The 18,473-nt window shown below is 44.2% G+C and overlaps 2 protein-coding genes across 2 annotated transcripts in view; one reads left to right on the top strand and one right to left on the bottom strand.

Moving 5' to 3' along the window:
• The window catches only part of cacna2d2a (calcium channel, voltage-dependent, alpha 2/delta subunit 2a), a 129,701-nt gene that overhangs the window by 63,196 nt on the left and 48,032 nt on the right, over window positions 1-18,473 (top strand). The window contains exon 5 of the mRNA XM_071895165.2: window positions 13,280-13,324. Within this exon, the coding sequence (XP_071751266.1) occupies window positions 13,280-13,324 (45 nt within the window). The remainder of the gene's footprint in view (window positions 1-13,279; window positions 13,325-18,473) is intronic.
• LOC139908569 (semaphorin-3F) overlaps window positions 1-18,473 on the bottom strand; it is a 287,062-nt gene that overhangs the window by 20,458 nt on the left and 248,131 nt on the right. The gene's annotated exons all lie outside the window — the stretch shown is intronic.

Below are 18,473 nucleotides of genomic sequence, written 5' to 3' on the forward strand. Positions count from 1 at the left end.
AAAACCTCTTCTCTCTCTCTCCCTTTTCTCTTCCAGGTACCTGGTTTATCTTCCCATTATCTGCCCGTTTCCCATCTCTTTTCCACTTTCCCCACAATTTTGCTATTTTTCCCCTATTTTCCCTTTAATGACAATGTGATCAGCATCACAGAGACAATGTAGTATTAAAATTTAATTTTGTACAGTTGGAAGAACAAACGCAAATAATACACACAAACACACTCACACACAAATACACACACACACACACACACACACACTCTATATATACTTATTTTGGTGGTGGTTAATTTTGTGGTGAACAGCATTATATAAATACTGTCAATCCGTTCTGTTTCACAGGCCACAGCAGGTTGAACATTGCATTCTCTTGCAACTGACCTTTAAAACAGTAGAAAACCGCTCTTGAAATTTAAAAAAAGAGAAGTGGTATTACTCTGTGGTTTGTGTGTTTGTCTGTGTGTTTGTGAGCCCGCGTGCTCCACTGCCTCCCAGATTTGCAAACACTCAGATGCCCCGCGAACACGCATGCATACTGATGCACAAACACACACATACACACACACACACACACACACACACACACAAACACACATAGCCTCACCCGGCAGATATACACACACATTCCCCACTGTCATATCCTCTGTCTCCAGGGAGACGAGCTCGCTGTCATGGTACACTTCCCACAAATGGATTTTTAACCCCGCGCCTCCTGGGGGATATTTGAGAAAAGGCTTTAACTGATTTAAAACGAATAATTATGAGCCCTACTTCCCCGCAAAGTCCATTTTTATTCATGGTCGCTTACACTCTGAAGCTGTAGTCTTGGGGTGGCTGGCTGCACCCTCCCTCCCTGCCGGTCCGAGGGAGGGAGCTGCAGTGCGGCTGTCCCTTCATCTTAGGCCTGAGGGGGGTTGATGCCTGCCTCTCCCTGGCCGGCTCCAATGCACCTCAATCGGATGTGTAGCCATGCAGGTAGTTGAGCCTGGGTCACAGTGACCACACACAGCACACCTGTTCATAGGTAGCTGCATCCAATATGGCATCAATACCTCCTCAAGTGGAAAAGCCAGCACTCTCTCTATTCCACCTCACCTCTGCCAAAACCTCTATCTCTCTGTTTCTGCTCTCTCTCCCTCTCCCTGTCTCTCTTTTCCTCTGTTCTTCTTCCTCTGTCTCCCTCTCTCTCTCTCTCTCCTTCTGTCCAATCGTCAGCCTCATCCCCGTCCCCACCCTCTCCATCTCCATCACATTCATGCACCTTTTTTCTTATCTGTATGTGTCTTTAATCAGGCATGAAAACAGTTGGAATATATCATATTGTTGCAAATACTTCAAATGAATCCTAATGGTGCTCCTCTATTAATAATGTATTGGAGCTGATTTCATTTGCCTTTATAATTAGACCAGGTAATGAATCTCGGCAGGGGCGACTGTGAAACCATTAAAAAATCTTACAAAGAGGTGGAGGGGGAGGAGAGGAGGAGGCGAAGAGGTAGATATGCCACATCCTTGTGAGAAGATTTTTCCTGTTTGTAGATTTTGTGCTTTCCTAATTTCTCTTTGGGTGAACACTCTGCTGACTGACACTCTAATTAGATTAGGGCTGCATGCTCTTTGGGCATATTAGGGGAAATGCGTAGCATCTTAAACTAGCGGGTGGAGTAGTCTGTCAAATGAGGAGAAAAGGTGTTTATGCACGAGAGACGGTGTGTGTTTTCATAGCATTTGTGTGTGTGTGTGCGCGCGCGTGTCTTTGCGTATATATGTGTGTGTTTGCGTGCTCCGGTGTGGGCTAACGGAAGCATAATGTGGTTGTTTGTGTTTGTCGGTGTGTGGGTATTTATTTGTATGTGTTTATTAACGGCAGGTTCTGTACCTGGCCCAGCCCATCTGCTCGCTCCGCCAAACTGGTGACATCATAGGAACTCAATGACACGCCTGGTCCTCACAACGGCTGCCGTCGCAGCTGTTACTGTAGCGATGGGAAGACCTCTCTCTTTCTGCCTCTCACACACACACACACACACACACATTTTCCTAGTGTAGCCGTAGAGCCAGTTACTGGATCTGACCATCCCGACTGCCGGACATTATGGATGTTGAAATGTTGATCGTAACAACTGTTGTGATGGTCGTTCAGGGTTTTAAATCCATTTGAATGAAATGGTGTGTGAAATAGACATTAAAGTGTTTGATTGCTGCTGATTTCTCAAGGTCAGGAGCCCGTCCCTCTGTGACACTCTCTATCCAACCCATCTATTGTGTTGGCAATGGAGTCATCCCAGGGCGACGGAGTCATTTCGTCGCTGCTTTGCAATTCTCATGGGACTGGGGAGAACCAGTGACTTCAGAACCAAACATCAAACCTCCTCTTTGTTTTGGTGTTTAAACTGAAAATTGGCAGCCAGAGACTAGAGCGCTGTGAAAACTCCAGGGATGGACTCAGCATGTCTCCCATTTCTAATTTTACTCTCTCAGAATTAGGTCACGAAACATCCTGGGTTCTATAGCTTTGACGTAGCGGCTCAATTTGTGTACCATGTACGGTTTTCGGGGGGAAAATGTATAATTAGATATTGTGTGTTTTCGAATATTTTGGGTGCTGTCTCCCAGAGGCAAAGCCAAAATGTTTTTCTATGGTTGATATAACCACCTGGGTGTAGGCCAGTTCAAAATTAGTTGTTCAAATGCTTTACATGCCTTCTTTTTGGCTTCTTTCAGGCATTGGCAATACATGATGTGTTAATTCTTGTTCATTTCAAGCACATAATGGAAAATTGCTACCGGCCATGTCATTAGTTTGCCATTGCCAAACTAATGATATGGCCAACACCGTACAACAGCTGCATTATCGTCACTATATATACTTTGGATTTTCTCCTAACATGCCATGCAATCATGGAGGCTTTGGATGATGACCCTTGACACTTGGCTAAAGGGGGATGGACATGAAGTGTAACACACTGGAGCAGAGAAACAAGATTGGATGAAAGAAAGGATGGAGATTGTTGAGATTGGAAGAAGACATGTACTTTCCATCAGATTGTGATGTGGCAGCTGCTGTACGTTTGAAATGCATTAGTGCTAATAGCTGTGCCATTAGGGGAGAGAGAGGCGCTCTGTTGATGGGTTGCTATGATGAAACCAGGGAGAGGGGGCGACAAAGAGAGACACGGAGGGAGAGAGAGGTGGAAGTGAGAAAGGGAGTGAGCAAGTGAGTGAGGGAAGAAGGTATAAGAGAGGGAGAAAAAGGGAAACAGAGATGGAGCCATCTTCCAGGCCATTTACTGCAATCATCACTCTCTAATCAATCAAGCCTTTCATCATAGGACAACACAATCTCTCGCTTTCTTCCTCTTCCTCTCTCCTCTCTCTTTCCATCTCTACTGCCTCACCCACCCTTTCTCATACATAATACAGTGGTATTTACGCAATATTTTTCTCACTCTTCACACATGTATTTCATGTGTTTGTGTACAAATACAAATGCTCTTACATATACAAATACATATACAAAATGTTCATACACACAGTGATCCGTAAGACCCCACAAATCCCTGTTCCCTCCCATGCCAACAGCTTCTCCTGGACTCAATGATCTTTTTGACACTTCCTGAAATTAGATACTGCAGATCTTCTTATTTTAGCGAAAATCTTTTTTGCTGCCTTAAAGTCACAACAGGTTCCCTCAGAAGGGCAACATGACCTGAAGTGTCGGGGGCGAGAGTTGCAAGGGTTCGCTCACTTGACCAAGTTCAGCTTCTTTATAATGCCTCTATTTGAGATAATTGGCCCTTCAGAGGAAATGAGAGAGAATCATTGTGGCGACTCTCTCAGCCCAGCCCTCGAAGCTACCGGCTCCATTAGCCACAGAATACATTAGTCTTATAAGGGCTGTCTTGAACGGATTCAAATCAGGTAAAATAGACACAAAATAGACGCCTCGCTATGGCTTTGTTTCATCTCTCATTCTCCTCTCGACGTGTTCATTTTCTCCGTTATTTCACCCCTTTTTTGTCTTTCAGAAATGGTTCTAACCCCATCTTTTCATCTTTTACCGGATTAAGTGAGACAGGCAGGCAATGGACCATTTGTCCAAGCACGCTCATTTTAATATTTGAGATCAAATCTTTTCCAGCTGAAATGTGACCTTTTTCCTTCCCCCTACTGTTTTAAGCTGAGCTAAACCCATGGCAATACACGTGGATAAGAGCAATATTTAGCAAGCTAGTGGTGTTTCATCTGCTGCACATCAGTTCAGCATATTATACATACACAGCCCGCCATTTTGTGCTCATTTTCAATAGAAATAGCCTACTATATAGGGTTTTTTGCCTACATATTATATTCGTAGCACTAGATTTCAGTTCCTCTTTTTGATTGTTAGACATAGACCCCCAAAAAGCAAAAGACAAACAAAGCAACAACCTTTTCTGAGATGGCCAACTGTCTCGTTTCAGCACCAGGACAGCCAAAACTCAAACAAAGGACCTCCATAGTAGAAGCCCAAGAGGGGGAGGTGGGGAGTGTGGCTATTGGAGCACTTTTTAAATACACAGTGCTTATTTCAAACGCTGATAAGCGTAACCACATTGTATAATCACAAATAAACTGCTTCTATTTTCATTGTGAGCAGTTTTTTTTTTTCCCTTTCCCTATGGCTGCGCTGAGACAGAGTGCTTGCAGCCTGCCAAGCACGTAATGGAACTCATAAACAGCGTTATCACCGAATCCCGCGCCATGGAACGGACTTCCATCTGCTCACCACTGGAAGGAAAAGAAATGAGGGGGGGGGCAGAAGGGGGTGGGACGGGAGAAAATCCAACACAGTATACAATTTAGCAGGGTCGCCTCTCTATCAAGTGTATCTGATGGTCCAGCTGCCTCAGCTTACTAACACACCACACTGGGATGCATCTATAATGGACGCTATCCCTAACACACCCACTGACACAGCACTAGGAAAGCAGGAGAGTGACTCTTGGTGACTCTTGGTGTGTATGAGTGTGTGTGTGTGTGTGTTCTGGACCAAAGTGAAAAAGATGCTTAGCAATTGATCAAGCCATCGATAAATTATTATTATTTTCACTTATTTTCACTTGTGCCTGCAGCTCCTCTTCTCCCCTCCTGGTGCTTCCCCTCACTTTGTCTCCACGGCTGCTCTGCTGACTGGCTTTGGTTGCTGTGGTGACCCAACAGTTTGGTAATTTCAGCTTCTTGATTGCAGACCTAGCTGTAATTTGCTTAAGTGTTCCTCTCCAAGGTAGAACTGCCCTTTTTCTCCCTTTTTTTTTTCTTTTACCGCGTTCTTCTCTGACTCCTTTCTCTAACTCCCCCTCTGTGTTTTTTTTTCACTTTTCACCCCTTATGTTTCTCTGCTGCTCCGAGAGAGACCACTTGAAGACTCATGCTGTTTTACGCTTTTTAATTAATGGGGGGGGGGGCATCGGAGAATGGAAGCTCAGAATGGAAGAAGCATTGAAGGACAGGAACAGAGAATGAGAAACAAATAAAAAGAAGACAGAGAGAGAGAAAAGTTCAGGTCTGTCAGTAGGCCCTCAAAAGGGGTTGTTTGGCAAACCATGATACAGCATGCTAGCCAGGAGGGAGGGTTGAGAAAGTGGCCCCCATGTCTAAATCCCGGCGATCGATTACCCTGCCTTGCAGGAGATGGGAATCAATAGTCAGAGAAATTCAGCAGGCCACGCTCCAGACCTTGATTCCCCCATTGCAACACATGACCAACACCCATGAAATGTTATTTCAGAGGGTGAACCTGCTCCCTCCTGGCCCTCTGGTCAGAGCAGGGCAGATGTTGTAGCCTGATGAGAGATTTTCTGTGGAGTCGGACATGTCAAGCATTACATCACGCCATATTTTTTTTTTTTAGCAGTTGAACAATTTCTGAATCTTAATATAAACACATATTGTCTTAACTGACCCTATTCCCGGGTAGTCCCAGTACATCTGTAACCGCTGGCATGCGAAAGTGTATATTTTGTGTCCGAGTTGTCCTTGTGTGTTGATGTGGCGTCTGTCAGGGTGTTCCAGGAAAGTGAGAGTGTCTGAGTGGCCAGGTTGTTTGGAGCCTTTTGTGAGGAGTGACAGACTGACAGTCTGGCTGCACTGTAGCTGTGGAGAAATGCCTGCTTGGGTTTTAGTGTTTGCTTGGTGTGTTAGGTCCCTTCTGTCCTTGGTGCCTGTCTTCAGATATCTTGAGGCAGGCTCCTCTGTGTCATTTGAATGTTCAAAGCGTTGTGAGGGACAGCAAGGCATCTGATGGAAATGATTATGGGGTCGAAAATAACAGGTTTGCTTTGGCCAGCGCTGATTGTTGATTGGCCACTCTCAGTCAGCCTGTAAAGAGGGGGTGGTGACTCTTTGGGCCTCTTATGGACTAGCAGTTGTAAAATGGCAGGAAAATAGGAGCAAAATGAAAAGCCGTATTCAGTCCTCCAAGAAAAAATGGAACCTGGAAACATTTTGTGCAGATAAGAGTGGAGTTCTAATGTAATACCAAGCTGCAACGTGATTGGATAGGGAGGTCCCGACTCAGCGGGAGGTGGTTCGTGATTGGTCGCTGCAGCTAAGGTTGCGGTAAAACGATCAGCCATGTCAGACAGACTAGACGTGGAGAATTGCATTCTTTTTTTTTTATCAAATCCTCCCGGATTCCAATGATAGTGTTAATATTGCCGTGGCTTGTTGATCTTATTTGTCTTTATTTGGTGTTAGAGCACCTCTTTCCTGCCTCTCCTCCTCTGATGATCAGATTGGGGGCTTGTTTGGGAGGTGTTGGCATGCGTGTGTCATGTTGGATAGGCTCTTTATCTGGCACTGTGTCCATGCAGTGTGGTGATGCTATCAGGGCTAAAGCCTGCTCCTCAATGGAGCCCTGTCAGCCAACAATGGAGAGCAGCATTACCCAGAGTGCAGCAGGACAAAGCCTCCCTTCCTTATCGCAGGATTGGAATATTCACAGACTGATTTAACTGCTTTTACCAAGGGGAACTGACAGCCTCTGAAAGTAAGAGATGGGAGAACAGAGATGAGAGAGAGGGAGAGAGGGAGAGAGAGAGAGAGAGAGAGCGAGAGAGGAACAGAGGAGAGGAAGAGAAAAATAGGGATAGATGGAGGGAGAGCTTGATGTCGCTTCAGATTTTGTTACCTGCAAGATGTTTACAAAGAGAGACTGAAAGAGCTGAAATTGCAGATTCACATGCAGAATTTCTGACTACCATAATGCATAGTGGAAATACTAAATGTGTCCTAATGCTACCATGAACACATTATCAGGGGCATGAAATTAAACATATTAATAAGTGTTTTTTAATTTTAATTTCAGGGCAAACGAGATTTCTCTTTTGCCGTTTTTTTTTTTCTTCTCCCTCTCCCTCCTGCCCCTATCTCTTGGTTTTCTGCCCATCTCTCCCAGGGTCTTTGAAGTTAATGTGCAGTTAGAGGAGGCATGGTGCACTGTCTGGAGAGGAGCAAGACACTGATGCGATGTGCATGGAGAATGCCATTCACTTTGCTGAATTTGCACTGTGTATTGGAGCTTTAATCTTAGGGCACATTTGTTTATTGGCATACAAATGAACATCTGCATGGAGCTATGCTTGGACGCCATGGTCTCAGCAGCTCCCTAATCGCTTAAAAGCCTGGAGATGCAGAGCATGCCAATGAGAGAGTGAGAGAGAGGGAGCCGCGCCCAAGGCCTCCTCCGTCTTGCACTCCTTTATCTGAGTTTCCCTCTTGCTCAATAACTCTCTCTCTCTCTCTCTCTCTCTCTCTCTCTCTCTCTCTCTCTCTCTCTCTCTCACTCTCTTTCTTTTCCCTCTCTCTTTCTTCCAGGCCAACAGTTTATTTTCTAGTTTACTGGTTGACTCTTTATTGACTTGACATTATAAAGAGGCATTTTGGCAACCTTCAATACTTAGGACAACTGCCATATTTTGCAGACACCTTAAACACCAAAGTGAGAATGTAAAACTTCATTTGTATTAATTGCGATATCCTCTGAGAACATCATTTTGTGGGAGTATTCTTTTTACACCTGTTCTAACCAACAGTTGATTGCAGTTTGGACTTTACCTGTCTCTTCCGAGCACTGGGATATTTGTTTGCCATTATATTTTTAGGTGATGAAAATAAATAGTTTACACAGTCTGATTAAAGGCTGAATTGCATCCAAGTCTTCTTTATGCTATTATAGCTCTTCAATATATCAAGTATAATTGTTTGCTATAATTTGGTTTGCATAATACTGCTCTGACCTGAGATATCTGCCTGCAGGTCTCTACAGTGAAGGGTTGCATTTTAAAGTGCAATTCTGCTACTTAGACCTGCTATAGCCACTGGACCTCCTCTCTATTCTAAGTACAGATTAGTGTAATACAGTATATCAATCTAAGTATAAAGTGATTTATCTCCTTGTACTATGATTCCCCCCTTTCTGCAAGTAAGCAATATACCTGTATTCAACAATAGATAGGATTTAACATTCTCTAAATCCAAATAGCACTGCCAAAGAACAGCATTTTCAAAAGTGAGCTTTCATATTCACAGACAGCCCCTGCAATTCAAGATCAAAATGGTTAAAGGGCATTTTAGAGTGACTGTAAAGTCCTTTTTGACAAATTTCTACATGCCTATGATGAATTTACCTCAGTTTGATTTAGATAGGCATTGAAAATCATGTTTAATAAGCCCACCTTTTCACACCGTGACAACCTGTAGGTCATATGAAATAAAGGAAATGAGCTGAACAAATTAGTTTTTGATGGCATATTGTGATTTCATTTTGACGTGTCTCCTTTTGGAGCGAATGCCCTTGCGTATGTTTCCTTTAAATTTCATTCTCCGGATGAAATTGCATGTCAATCATTTCTTATTTAACATACGTAAATTGATGTAGTATATCTGTGTGTTGCGTGCGCATCAGTGTCAATGTGTGTGAGAGAGTATGTGCTCAGTCTCAATGGTTGTCTTCCCCACTAACTGGAGAGTTCACACCACCTAATATCATCAAGTGTTTATCTAGTTTGAATGTCTTGAGTTTCATACTGTTTGACACATAGAGATGGAATATAGGGAGGTTGTGGAAATCAAGAGACAGAAAGAGAGATGGGTAGAGACAAGAGGAGAGATTGGAGCGGAGGGAAGGAGATAAGAAAAACAGAGGGAGTTAGAATGTATGCCTCCATAACGGGTTAGCTTTACATAAGCAGTTCTATTCTGCAGCTAAATCACATTGTTTTTTTATTCTGGTTGCATTTTCATACTGAGTCAGCAGTGTGTGTGTGTGTGTGTGTGTGTGTGTGTGTGTGTGTGTTTCTGTGTGTACCTTATGGGCTGGTGTGCGTGGGTTAATGAAGAGCAGTAAATGAAATCCTTTATTGTGTTTGATATAATGTCAGCTTCCATTAGGGAAACTGGTGCTAGGAATGATTGCTGGACTACCGGGGCCAGGAGAGAACTACGGCTTGGGTGTGTGTGTGTGTGTGTGTGTGTGTTTACGCCTGTGTGTGTGCACGCCCCAGAGCACGGCAGAGGCAGCCAGTGTGTTCTGTAATTATAAAGTCATTAGCAGGTGTCCAGAGGAGATATGAATATGACTGTAATCTGTCCCCACCCATGATGGAGCGCTTGTCTCAGACTCAAATGTCAACCTGTCTCAGCCAGTCCATCGAGAGCTCACAGATTCAAATTCAAAAGATTTAAACCCGGTGTTCACACTCACTGTTTACACATTCCCCTACTTATGACAGCCTATGTGTAACCATTTTTCAGCCACATATTGTTGCCCTGTGCATCACCATATAAATCATCCATCCAGATCCTCTTCACGCGTGCCAAACTTTGGTGGAAGAGTCTTCTCACGACAGGAGGCTTTAAACGCATCGACTTCCACCTAAAAGCTGGTTTTGAATGTAAAACAAAGCAAAAGATGAGGTTTAAAAAAATACATAGACAGACAAACATTTCAACAGAAAGGCAGAATGACAGAAATGACAGAAAACATGCTGGCAGAAGCACAGACTTATAAACAGACAGGCACAGAAACAAACAAAAGATAGGCAGGCGTGTATCTAGACAGACATAAAAACAAGCAGACATTGTAGTCCTGGCGAGGAGACAAAGTCACATTGTAATCTAGAGCAGAGGGGCGGTTTCTATAGCAACAGTAGGCATCTAACCTACGCGCCGCTGCATTTGCTGAAATCTGAAATTGGGAGAGGAGGCTGGTATTGAGGATGGAGAGATTGGGAAAGATGAAGATAAGGCAGGGCGGAGAGAAGGAGGAGAGATTGGGGAAAGGGAGGAGAGAGGAAGCAGATTGAGATAAGGGCGAGGAGAGGAGGGATGCTAGGAGACAAGCAGAGGAAGATTGATGTAGGGGAGGGGCTGGAGATCATCACCTGACCTCAGTGTTTGTCTCCTGTTTGGAATTTGTTGGTCCACTCAGCATGATAGATTTAATTTACTGATAGCACTTTGTGTCTGTGGGGATCTCTCAAGAGTTTCTGTGTGCGTGCGTGTGTATGTGTGTGTGTGTATGCGCTCATGGGTTTGAGTATGCACGCTTATATGTGCATTCACAAGTGCGTACTTATGTGTGAGTGTGTGTAAGCATACTTTTATGTGTTTTTATATGTGTGTATGAATGTGTGTGTGTGTGTGTGTGTGTGTGTGCCAGCAGGCGGGGCTGTGCTTGGAGAGTGATGAGTGTGGGTTAATTGCTGGCTTGGTGTTTTATCAGATGTGTGTTTAACCCAGACCCTGGGCCCATAGAGACCTGTGACCAGCCACAGCAGATGGCCATGCTACCCTGGGGGCAGCTGAGAGGGTCATAGTGGCCTAGGACTCATCCACATGGAGCCACCTCTTCAGTGTGTGTGTGTGTGTGTGTGTGTGTGTCTCAGCGTGTGTGTGGGTGGACGCAGAGGTGGTGCTGCGTTAGTGACGGAGTGGTGTAGGTGCCCATGTGTAATTGCGTTTAGAGGTCATGTTTTCACAATACTGCAAAAGTAACTACTTAATACAACAAAGCTCAAGTGCAAATCTTTTTGACAAATTAATTCACTGGAGGCCATTGTTGGCTGGGTGCGGTATTATTATTTTCCAAGTAACAGCTACTAGTGAAATACTAGTTTGATATCAGTGACAATATTATGGTAACCAATCAAAAAAGCAATTGTTATATTTGTCTAAATATCAGATTGAAGTTGAATTATTCAACAACGAGATCCCACCTCCACCCTCTGATTTTTTTTTCATCAGAATTGGTCAACATTTTATCAGGTGAGTAACAAGTAAGGAGTAATGCATTATTTGAGTAAAATATTTGCGCCCAACGCTGCTGGACAACGTCCCTTGGGTCCCAGGAACCAAGCGTTTATTTACAGAAAGCAGCCATGAGTAATGAGTTGTAATGCTGCAACAGGGAGAGTAAACTCTTTAGAACCGGGGGACCAGTATAAACAGGACTGGGCTCCAGATCAATCCTGCTGCCATCACTGGCAGACACAACAACGCTGTTGCTCTGCCACAGTCTCTCTGTCTCTATTTGTTTCTCTCTCTCTCTCTCTCTCTCTCTCTCTCTCTCTCTCTCTCTCTGCAGAGGCACAAGCTATTTTTAGCCCTGGCAGCTCCCTCCCCACTGCACCCACCACCATCACCACCACCAGCACCCATCTCTCTCCTCTCTGTTCCTCCATCCACATCGCCCCGACCTCAGCCTCCATTCTCACCCTCCAACTTAACCCAATGTACTCCCTGATCTGTCCGCTCTGATCCTTCCCCTCAGCTGCCTCCCTCCCATCCCTGCTCCTGATCTCTCTAACAGAGTTGGGGAGGCAGAGGGAGTGCTGGTGCGATGAGGAGATGTGGCAGGGGGAGATTCTGCTCCCCCTACTCCCTCTCTCCTGTCCACTCTCGTTTACCCAAAGACACAAGCTGTGTCCAGGCTGGTCTGCCTCATGTTTGGTGTCAGTGTGAGTTTTGATCAGGCTGTGTTTCAGTGAGTTGTTAGAGGCTGAGTTGAGCTGATGACTGACTCTGATTAGCACTGGAGGCCAGCCCAGACCCTGGTCATGATCACATTGTGTCTAGAGGCTCTTGTACTGAGAGGAACAGAGAGAGAGATGGAGGTTGACAGAGGAAGAGAGCATTTGTGTATGAAGGGGTGTGTGTTTATGTGCGAGTGTGTGTATGACAGAGTTAAAGAGGTGCAGAGAGCGCGCGTGTGGGACAGCAGGAGAGAGAGGAAAACAGTGAACAACAAAACAGCGAGTGAGAGACAAACAGAGATTGAGAGAAAATAAGCCAGAGTGAGTAAGTGTGTAAGGCTAATAGAAGGCTCTCTGTCAGCCGTCCTCTGCCATCAGAGCATGACCGCAGCTCTTCCACAGAGGGAGAGTCAGCCACTCTGGTGCCCTTGAGAGCGCGTCCTCAGCCAGCCTCCTCATGATAATGAGGCGGGCCCCACGGACGCTGCTCGCCGCATGCAGCCCCGGCCCGCCCTCACGCCTGCCTCTGCTGGAGATAAGGATGCCAGCCCAGGGGAGAAGAGGACGACAGCGAGGCTAAGATCCTGGATTTGGATCTCCTTGTTGGGGATAGAGGCCAGGATCTTGGAAGCCGGGGCCCTGTAGGTGGGGTGAGGGGCTGAATGTGGGGCTTCAGCTGGCGACTGGTAACTGGAGTTGGTTATTGGAGCAAGTAGGGAAACACAATGGCATAAATTTACATTCTTTTCCGTTTTCTTTTCCTTTCCTTTCCTCCTGTGAGAGCTGTTTGCTAAGACTCAAAACACAGCCAGCTGACGCTGATAAGACTCCCAGAGAGAGTAATATTTTGAGTTTATTCAATTCTCATTACGGACCACTTTACTCCATGCTACATCTGAGCTCATACCGCTGCGCCACACAAAACAACATTTTTTAAAGTTTTCCACAACACATGAAAATGTTCCTACAGTGTTCCAAACACGGGTTTGAACATGTATCACATTGCATTTTGTTAACCAAAACATTACCCAAATGCATTACATCCTTCGAAATCTCAACAGCTACCTGCTCGCCTTCATGACTGTCATTCCACATCACACTACTCCTCCAGTGTTCTGTGATGCTGATTATATTCTCATGCTGAACAGTGTGAGCGAATATAACCATGACTCTCTCTAGCTTCCCACCGCGAGGAGTCGGGACTGATATAGGCACTGCTATATCTTCTCTCATCACCTGTCTTTTCACTTTTCTTTTCTGCGCAGGAGAGTGACATTTCATACTACGATTCGAAAGCGGATTCGGACTATGTGAGTACAGTACGGACTGCTCCCCCCCCCCCCCCCCGTCTACCTACCTCAAACCCAGTACTCTCCCACCCCGCCCCACCCTACCCCCATTCCCTGACACCCTGTCCTGCACCCCCCCACCCCCACCCCTGTATCCCTCCCCCCCTGCCTCCTCGGTGTTGATGTCCTCCCGGTCACAGGCCCCTGGGCTGTCTGTGTGTGTTAGTGACGTGACACCATACTTTACGGTGAGTCAATGTGACAGAGCAGGGGCTGGCACCGTGCATGTGACAGTGACTTCAGCTGTCCTCCCCCAGTTTTCTCCCACCTCCGCCCGACCCAACTGTGGACCTCAGCAGTGCCGTGTATGATCTCAGTCCACTCACCTTTAACTAATGTCCAAGTGCCGAACTGCAGGGCTGTCAGACCTCCGTGCCCATCAAGACACCTCTCACCACAACACGAGTCATATCTTACTTTCATGCGCCAAGACACCATTCCTGTCATGAGTGTCATTCATATTTGCTCATAAGAATATGAATGACATTGAAAGGCCTGCGGGGCTGGGAACCACGGTCTCCTCCAGCAAAAGCCCTGCAAGTCTTTGGTGTTTGGTAACGGTGTCTCACCATGTCACCGCTCTGGCTGCAGCCTGCAGTTCCTCCTCCGGATAGGTCACACTTTGAGCCTATGCCCGCTGATTGATTAAGTTTCACGGAGGAGTGCAAGAACCCCCTAGATCACCAAAGCACAAAAGAAAGGAAGAGGGCGATAGTGAGAGGGAGAGAGAGATAGAGATAGAGAGGGGAAGAGAGTGAGAGAGGGAGGCAGAGGAGCAATAAATCATGGTGTGATTTTCTCTTTGTGCACGCCACTTCTGTGATTAATGACACGGCGCTTTAGGGCCTGTCAGCACGTCTAATTGGAGAACATCGGTCATCATTAACATGGCACACCGAGGCCGAGCCCCCGACACACCCCTGACCCCCACATCTCCACCCCCGCAACCACCCAAAGACAGAGACAGAGGTCAGGCAGAGGTCATCCCCCCGCCCCCCAAACAGTAGCCCACCAGTCCTGCTCCGTCGGAGTCACGGTTCCCTCCCACACTGTCCCCTCTAATAAAGACTCTTCCAGTGGAGTCGGTACTACTAGGGAGATATGATAAGAGTTCACAGTTTAAAGAAAGGTAAGTAAGTGTCGGGCCGTCTTACCCAAGTCTTGTCTACTCTGTTCCCTGTTCTATCCTCTGCACCCTGTTAATTTCTCTTCTTGTCACTGTTGCCCTTGATATAAGTAAAAGTGCTGAAGAATGTCTAATGGTCATTGTCAGTGAATGCTGTGTCCTTCCAATGGGCAGCGTGGAGGGTGCTGCTTAGCCACCTTTATGATTAATGACTACATATACCTCCATTTGGTTTGATCAACTACCTACCTATACCTCCATTAGGTTCTCAGTCGACTAAGGATGAAAAAAATCTGGGGGGGAAAACCAATAATATCTGCTATTCATTGAAATGTTTTCCTAAGAGGAAAGATAATAGGAAATGGGATCAGAAGACCTTTTCTGTGGTGGGCAAAGTTACTGAATTCTCCATTGACACTGAAGAATTTATTCTTGATTTTAATTCACTCTGATAATTTCATTTTTTAAGTCTACACACATACACACACATTTTGACAGAGATTGTAGTGTGTCTTTGTCTGCCTTTTAGACCGTCCGATTGTCTGTGAGTTGAACAATATTATGATGACTTTCAAGTCTTACTGGCCATTGGGTAAAATATCTCTGCAACAATAACTGGAAAGAAAGAGACAATATCAACCCCCCGTTTCCCCCCCATAAAAGATTATAACGTACGCTTCAGCAGAGAGCAGACAAAGCTTACTGGGTGAAAATGCAAATATTCTCTGGTCTGCGTGATCCCGCTTTCATTGCCATACTGTTATCTGTCTGGTAGGAAAATATGAATAGATTGTAAATCGTGTATCTAGGTGGTGATTTGGTTAGAGGACAACTATCAAATACATCAAACACATGGTTCCTAGACTGATTATTTTAACTCTGAGTCAAAATTGAAAAGGATTTTTGTATTTATCTGTTGTAGCAGACAGATGCAAATAGTATCGTATGGTTGGTCTCTTATAGCAACTATTTCCTCCAACATTTCAAGTTACTGCCACGTATACATCGGGGAAATTAAGTGTCAATTTGTATTACCATTCTCTTTAGATTTAACAATTCTCACTAAATCATTATTACTGTGTTGATGACAACTGATCATGTTTTCTTTCACTCAAACACACACACACACACACACACACACACACACACAGGGTCATAAGTGACACAGTCTAGGTTAGCCCTGGTTGGCTGAAGGTGGGAATGAAGGAGTTTTCAAAATGTCATCTCTGGCCTCTTCAACCTTTAATTAAACCTTGAGAATGGGGAGATAAAATTAACAAATTGGGTAATGAATCGAGCAAAACAGGTGGTGGATGGTTGAAGAAAATGAACCAATCAGTCTTTCCTGCGTGGATTTATTTAGCTGCTAATTAGAAGCTGCCTTGGTTAATTATGATTGGGCCCTTCTGAAGAAAAAAAAACTCCCTGCCCGACTTTGACAGAATTAGTGTCAGGCTGAGTGATAAACAAACACCTCCACTCTTCCGTCACATACAGTAAGGGCTAGCCAATCACCTTTACAGATGTTGATAAGCCAGCATCCCTAACCCAATCAGGTTAACTCTTAATGGCAACATAGTCAGCCTAAGGAATCTCAAATCCAATCATGTCCAGTGTGATTGGCGGTGCTGATTAACTGCTCCACAGTTTGCTGAAGTGTCTCAAGGAGCCTTGGCAACAAATCTGCACTGAACTAACATTAATCCAAGGCTGAAACCATCACTCTTGATAATACATCCATCAGGCCTAAGGACTCTATCAGCTCTGATTTCGTATTTCTGCTACAGTAATATGAAGAAACACACTACTAACATTAGCTCTAATTGCCAGCACTAGTAGCCGACAGTGCATTTTACTGCCTTTCTATCCTGTCATGTTGTTACAATGTTTTACTTGAGAGTTTTACTTACTACAGAGTTTTTGTTATTGTGAAGCTAAAGCAGAGAGGGTATATGTGATCTGGATAAGTCATCCATGCTGTTATCTGTTCTACTGCAACTCTCTGTATTTCTCTCTCTTGTCCCAAGCTTGAAAAAATGAAACAGCCAGGATTAATAAAATAAGATTAATAAAAGATTAATAAAATAAGATTAACACAATTTTAGCATCTTTACATCGGTTACCTGCTAGTTTCTGAATTGATTTTAAGATTTTACTGATCACTTTTAAGGCATGGATGGGTCTGGCACCAAGCTATATCACAGACCTTTTAGATCGCAGCCTGAGGTCAGGTCCCAATTGGCACTTCCAAAATGTAGATTAAGAACAAGACGTGATAAGGCCTTTGCCATCAGGGCTCCTAGACTTTGGAATGACCTGCCTGAAGAATTTAGGCAGGCTAAATCAGCATCGTCCTTTAAATAACCTCTCAAACTCATTTTATAGACTTGCTTTTACAGTATATATGGACCTTTCATTAAAGCTACAACATGCAACTTTTTTGCCTTGAGGCAGGAAAGTATATTGCAACACCTGCCCTCCTCCCCTTCAGTTGGGCAAGTTGTTGCCCCAACACTTGTCACTCATCTTGATGAGCTGTCTGATAAACTCTGTGGGATAATAAAGCACCGCCAGCTTGCCACATAGAAAACACAGCAAATCTCCTTCAGACGGCGGCAGCATGTACAAGCAATGCCGACGTTCCCCTGTGTTTTCGAACAGGCCTTGTCTGCCCCACATTTAGCTGTATATTATCTGTACTTTCTTACTGCTTTTCACCGTTGTTTTTGCTATGACTTCCCTGCGCTGTAGCCACCAACCTCACCTTGATAGCCCATAATCTAGCTCACTGCTAGCCACGCCCATACGTCACATGCCCACAGCAGATGGTATACACCCCAAAACGTCCTGAACATGACTGAAAAGACAATGTCAGGCAATTTCAGGGGGATTTAGGCATGTACACACAGCGTCAGACAGGCACAGACTGATGATATATAATATGTTGTGTTTATTTTGTTTATTAATTGCTTTTGACACCCCTTTTGTTATTTGTTTGGCATTGATTTTTCCTTTGTTTTTTATCCATGTAAAGCACCTTTATAACTGTTCTAGCCCAATAATTTCTAAATTTGTAATAATAATAAGTATAATAATGTGCAATAATTACTTTAGTTATAATGTATAAGCAAATATTTATTTGTTGTCAAGTTTGTCTTCCGGCATTTTTGCATGGTCGTATCCTGTTCTGTGATGTTATAAAAGTTGTAGAAATTAGAGATTTTATGGATGCTGTTGTAGTATATTTCATGTCCTGGTCCCTTTGACTGTACTGTATTGTTCCTTATGTTGACTTTCAATGGGACATCAGCAGAACTATCCCCCTGCTCGTCCCAACAACAGCTTGTAATTGCATTTTAATAGTCAATTAAAGCCCGGCCATCAATCAATTTCTGCTCTGGACATGGGGCTTTGATTTAATTTTGGCAAAAAACAAACAGTTTTTATCATGTCAGATCCAATTAACCCATGCTGCTCTATTAAAATGATCAGTGCGTATTGGAGTGCTACAGATTTAGTAATCATAGAAGTCACGCTTTTACCGCATGCAACAATTAACTATTGTTTAAAAACGTCCCTGAAAGGATTTCTTTTTGAAAAATTCATATTTTGTTTTCTTTTCAGCAGTCAGAATATATAATGATTATCTGACAACCACTTATTTCAGATATGAGTTTTGTTTTACAAACATTCGGTTGTGCCAGTTCAATTAAACTGTACAACACCCACAACCCTCAGTGAAGGGGATAAAGAAGAAGGATAGATCCATGATGCCAGACTGTGTGTCAGTGTATCAAAGAGCATGAACACACATGAATTAAAATGTGTCTAGTTAACAAAGAACTGACCATGGTCTGACCTTCTAAGTTTTGATTTATAAATGTTGATTTATGAATTCATTTTTTCTCAGTATGCCTCTAACAGGGTTTTAGTGGCCAGTGGCCACTCTAAGGATATATAGAAACAGATAAATGAATAAGTGAA

The sequence above is a fragment of the Centroberyx gerrardi genome, chromosome 5 (assembly GCF_048128805.1).
Source record: "Centroberyx gerrardi isolate f3 chromosome 5, fCenGer3.hap1.cur.20231027, whole genome shotgun sequence".
Lineage (NCBI taxonomy): Eukaryota > Metazoa > Chordata > Actinopteri > Beryciformes > Berycidae > Centroberyx > Centroberyx gerrardi.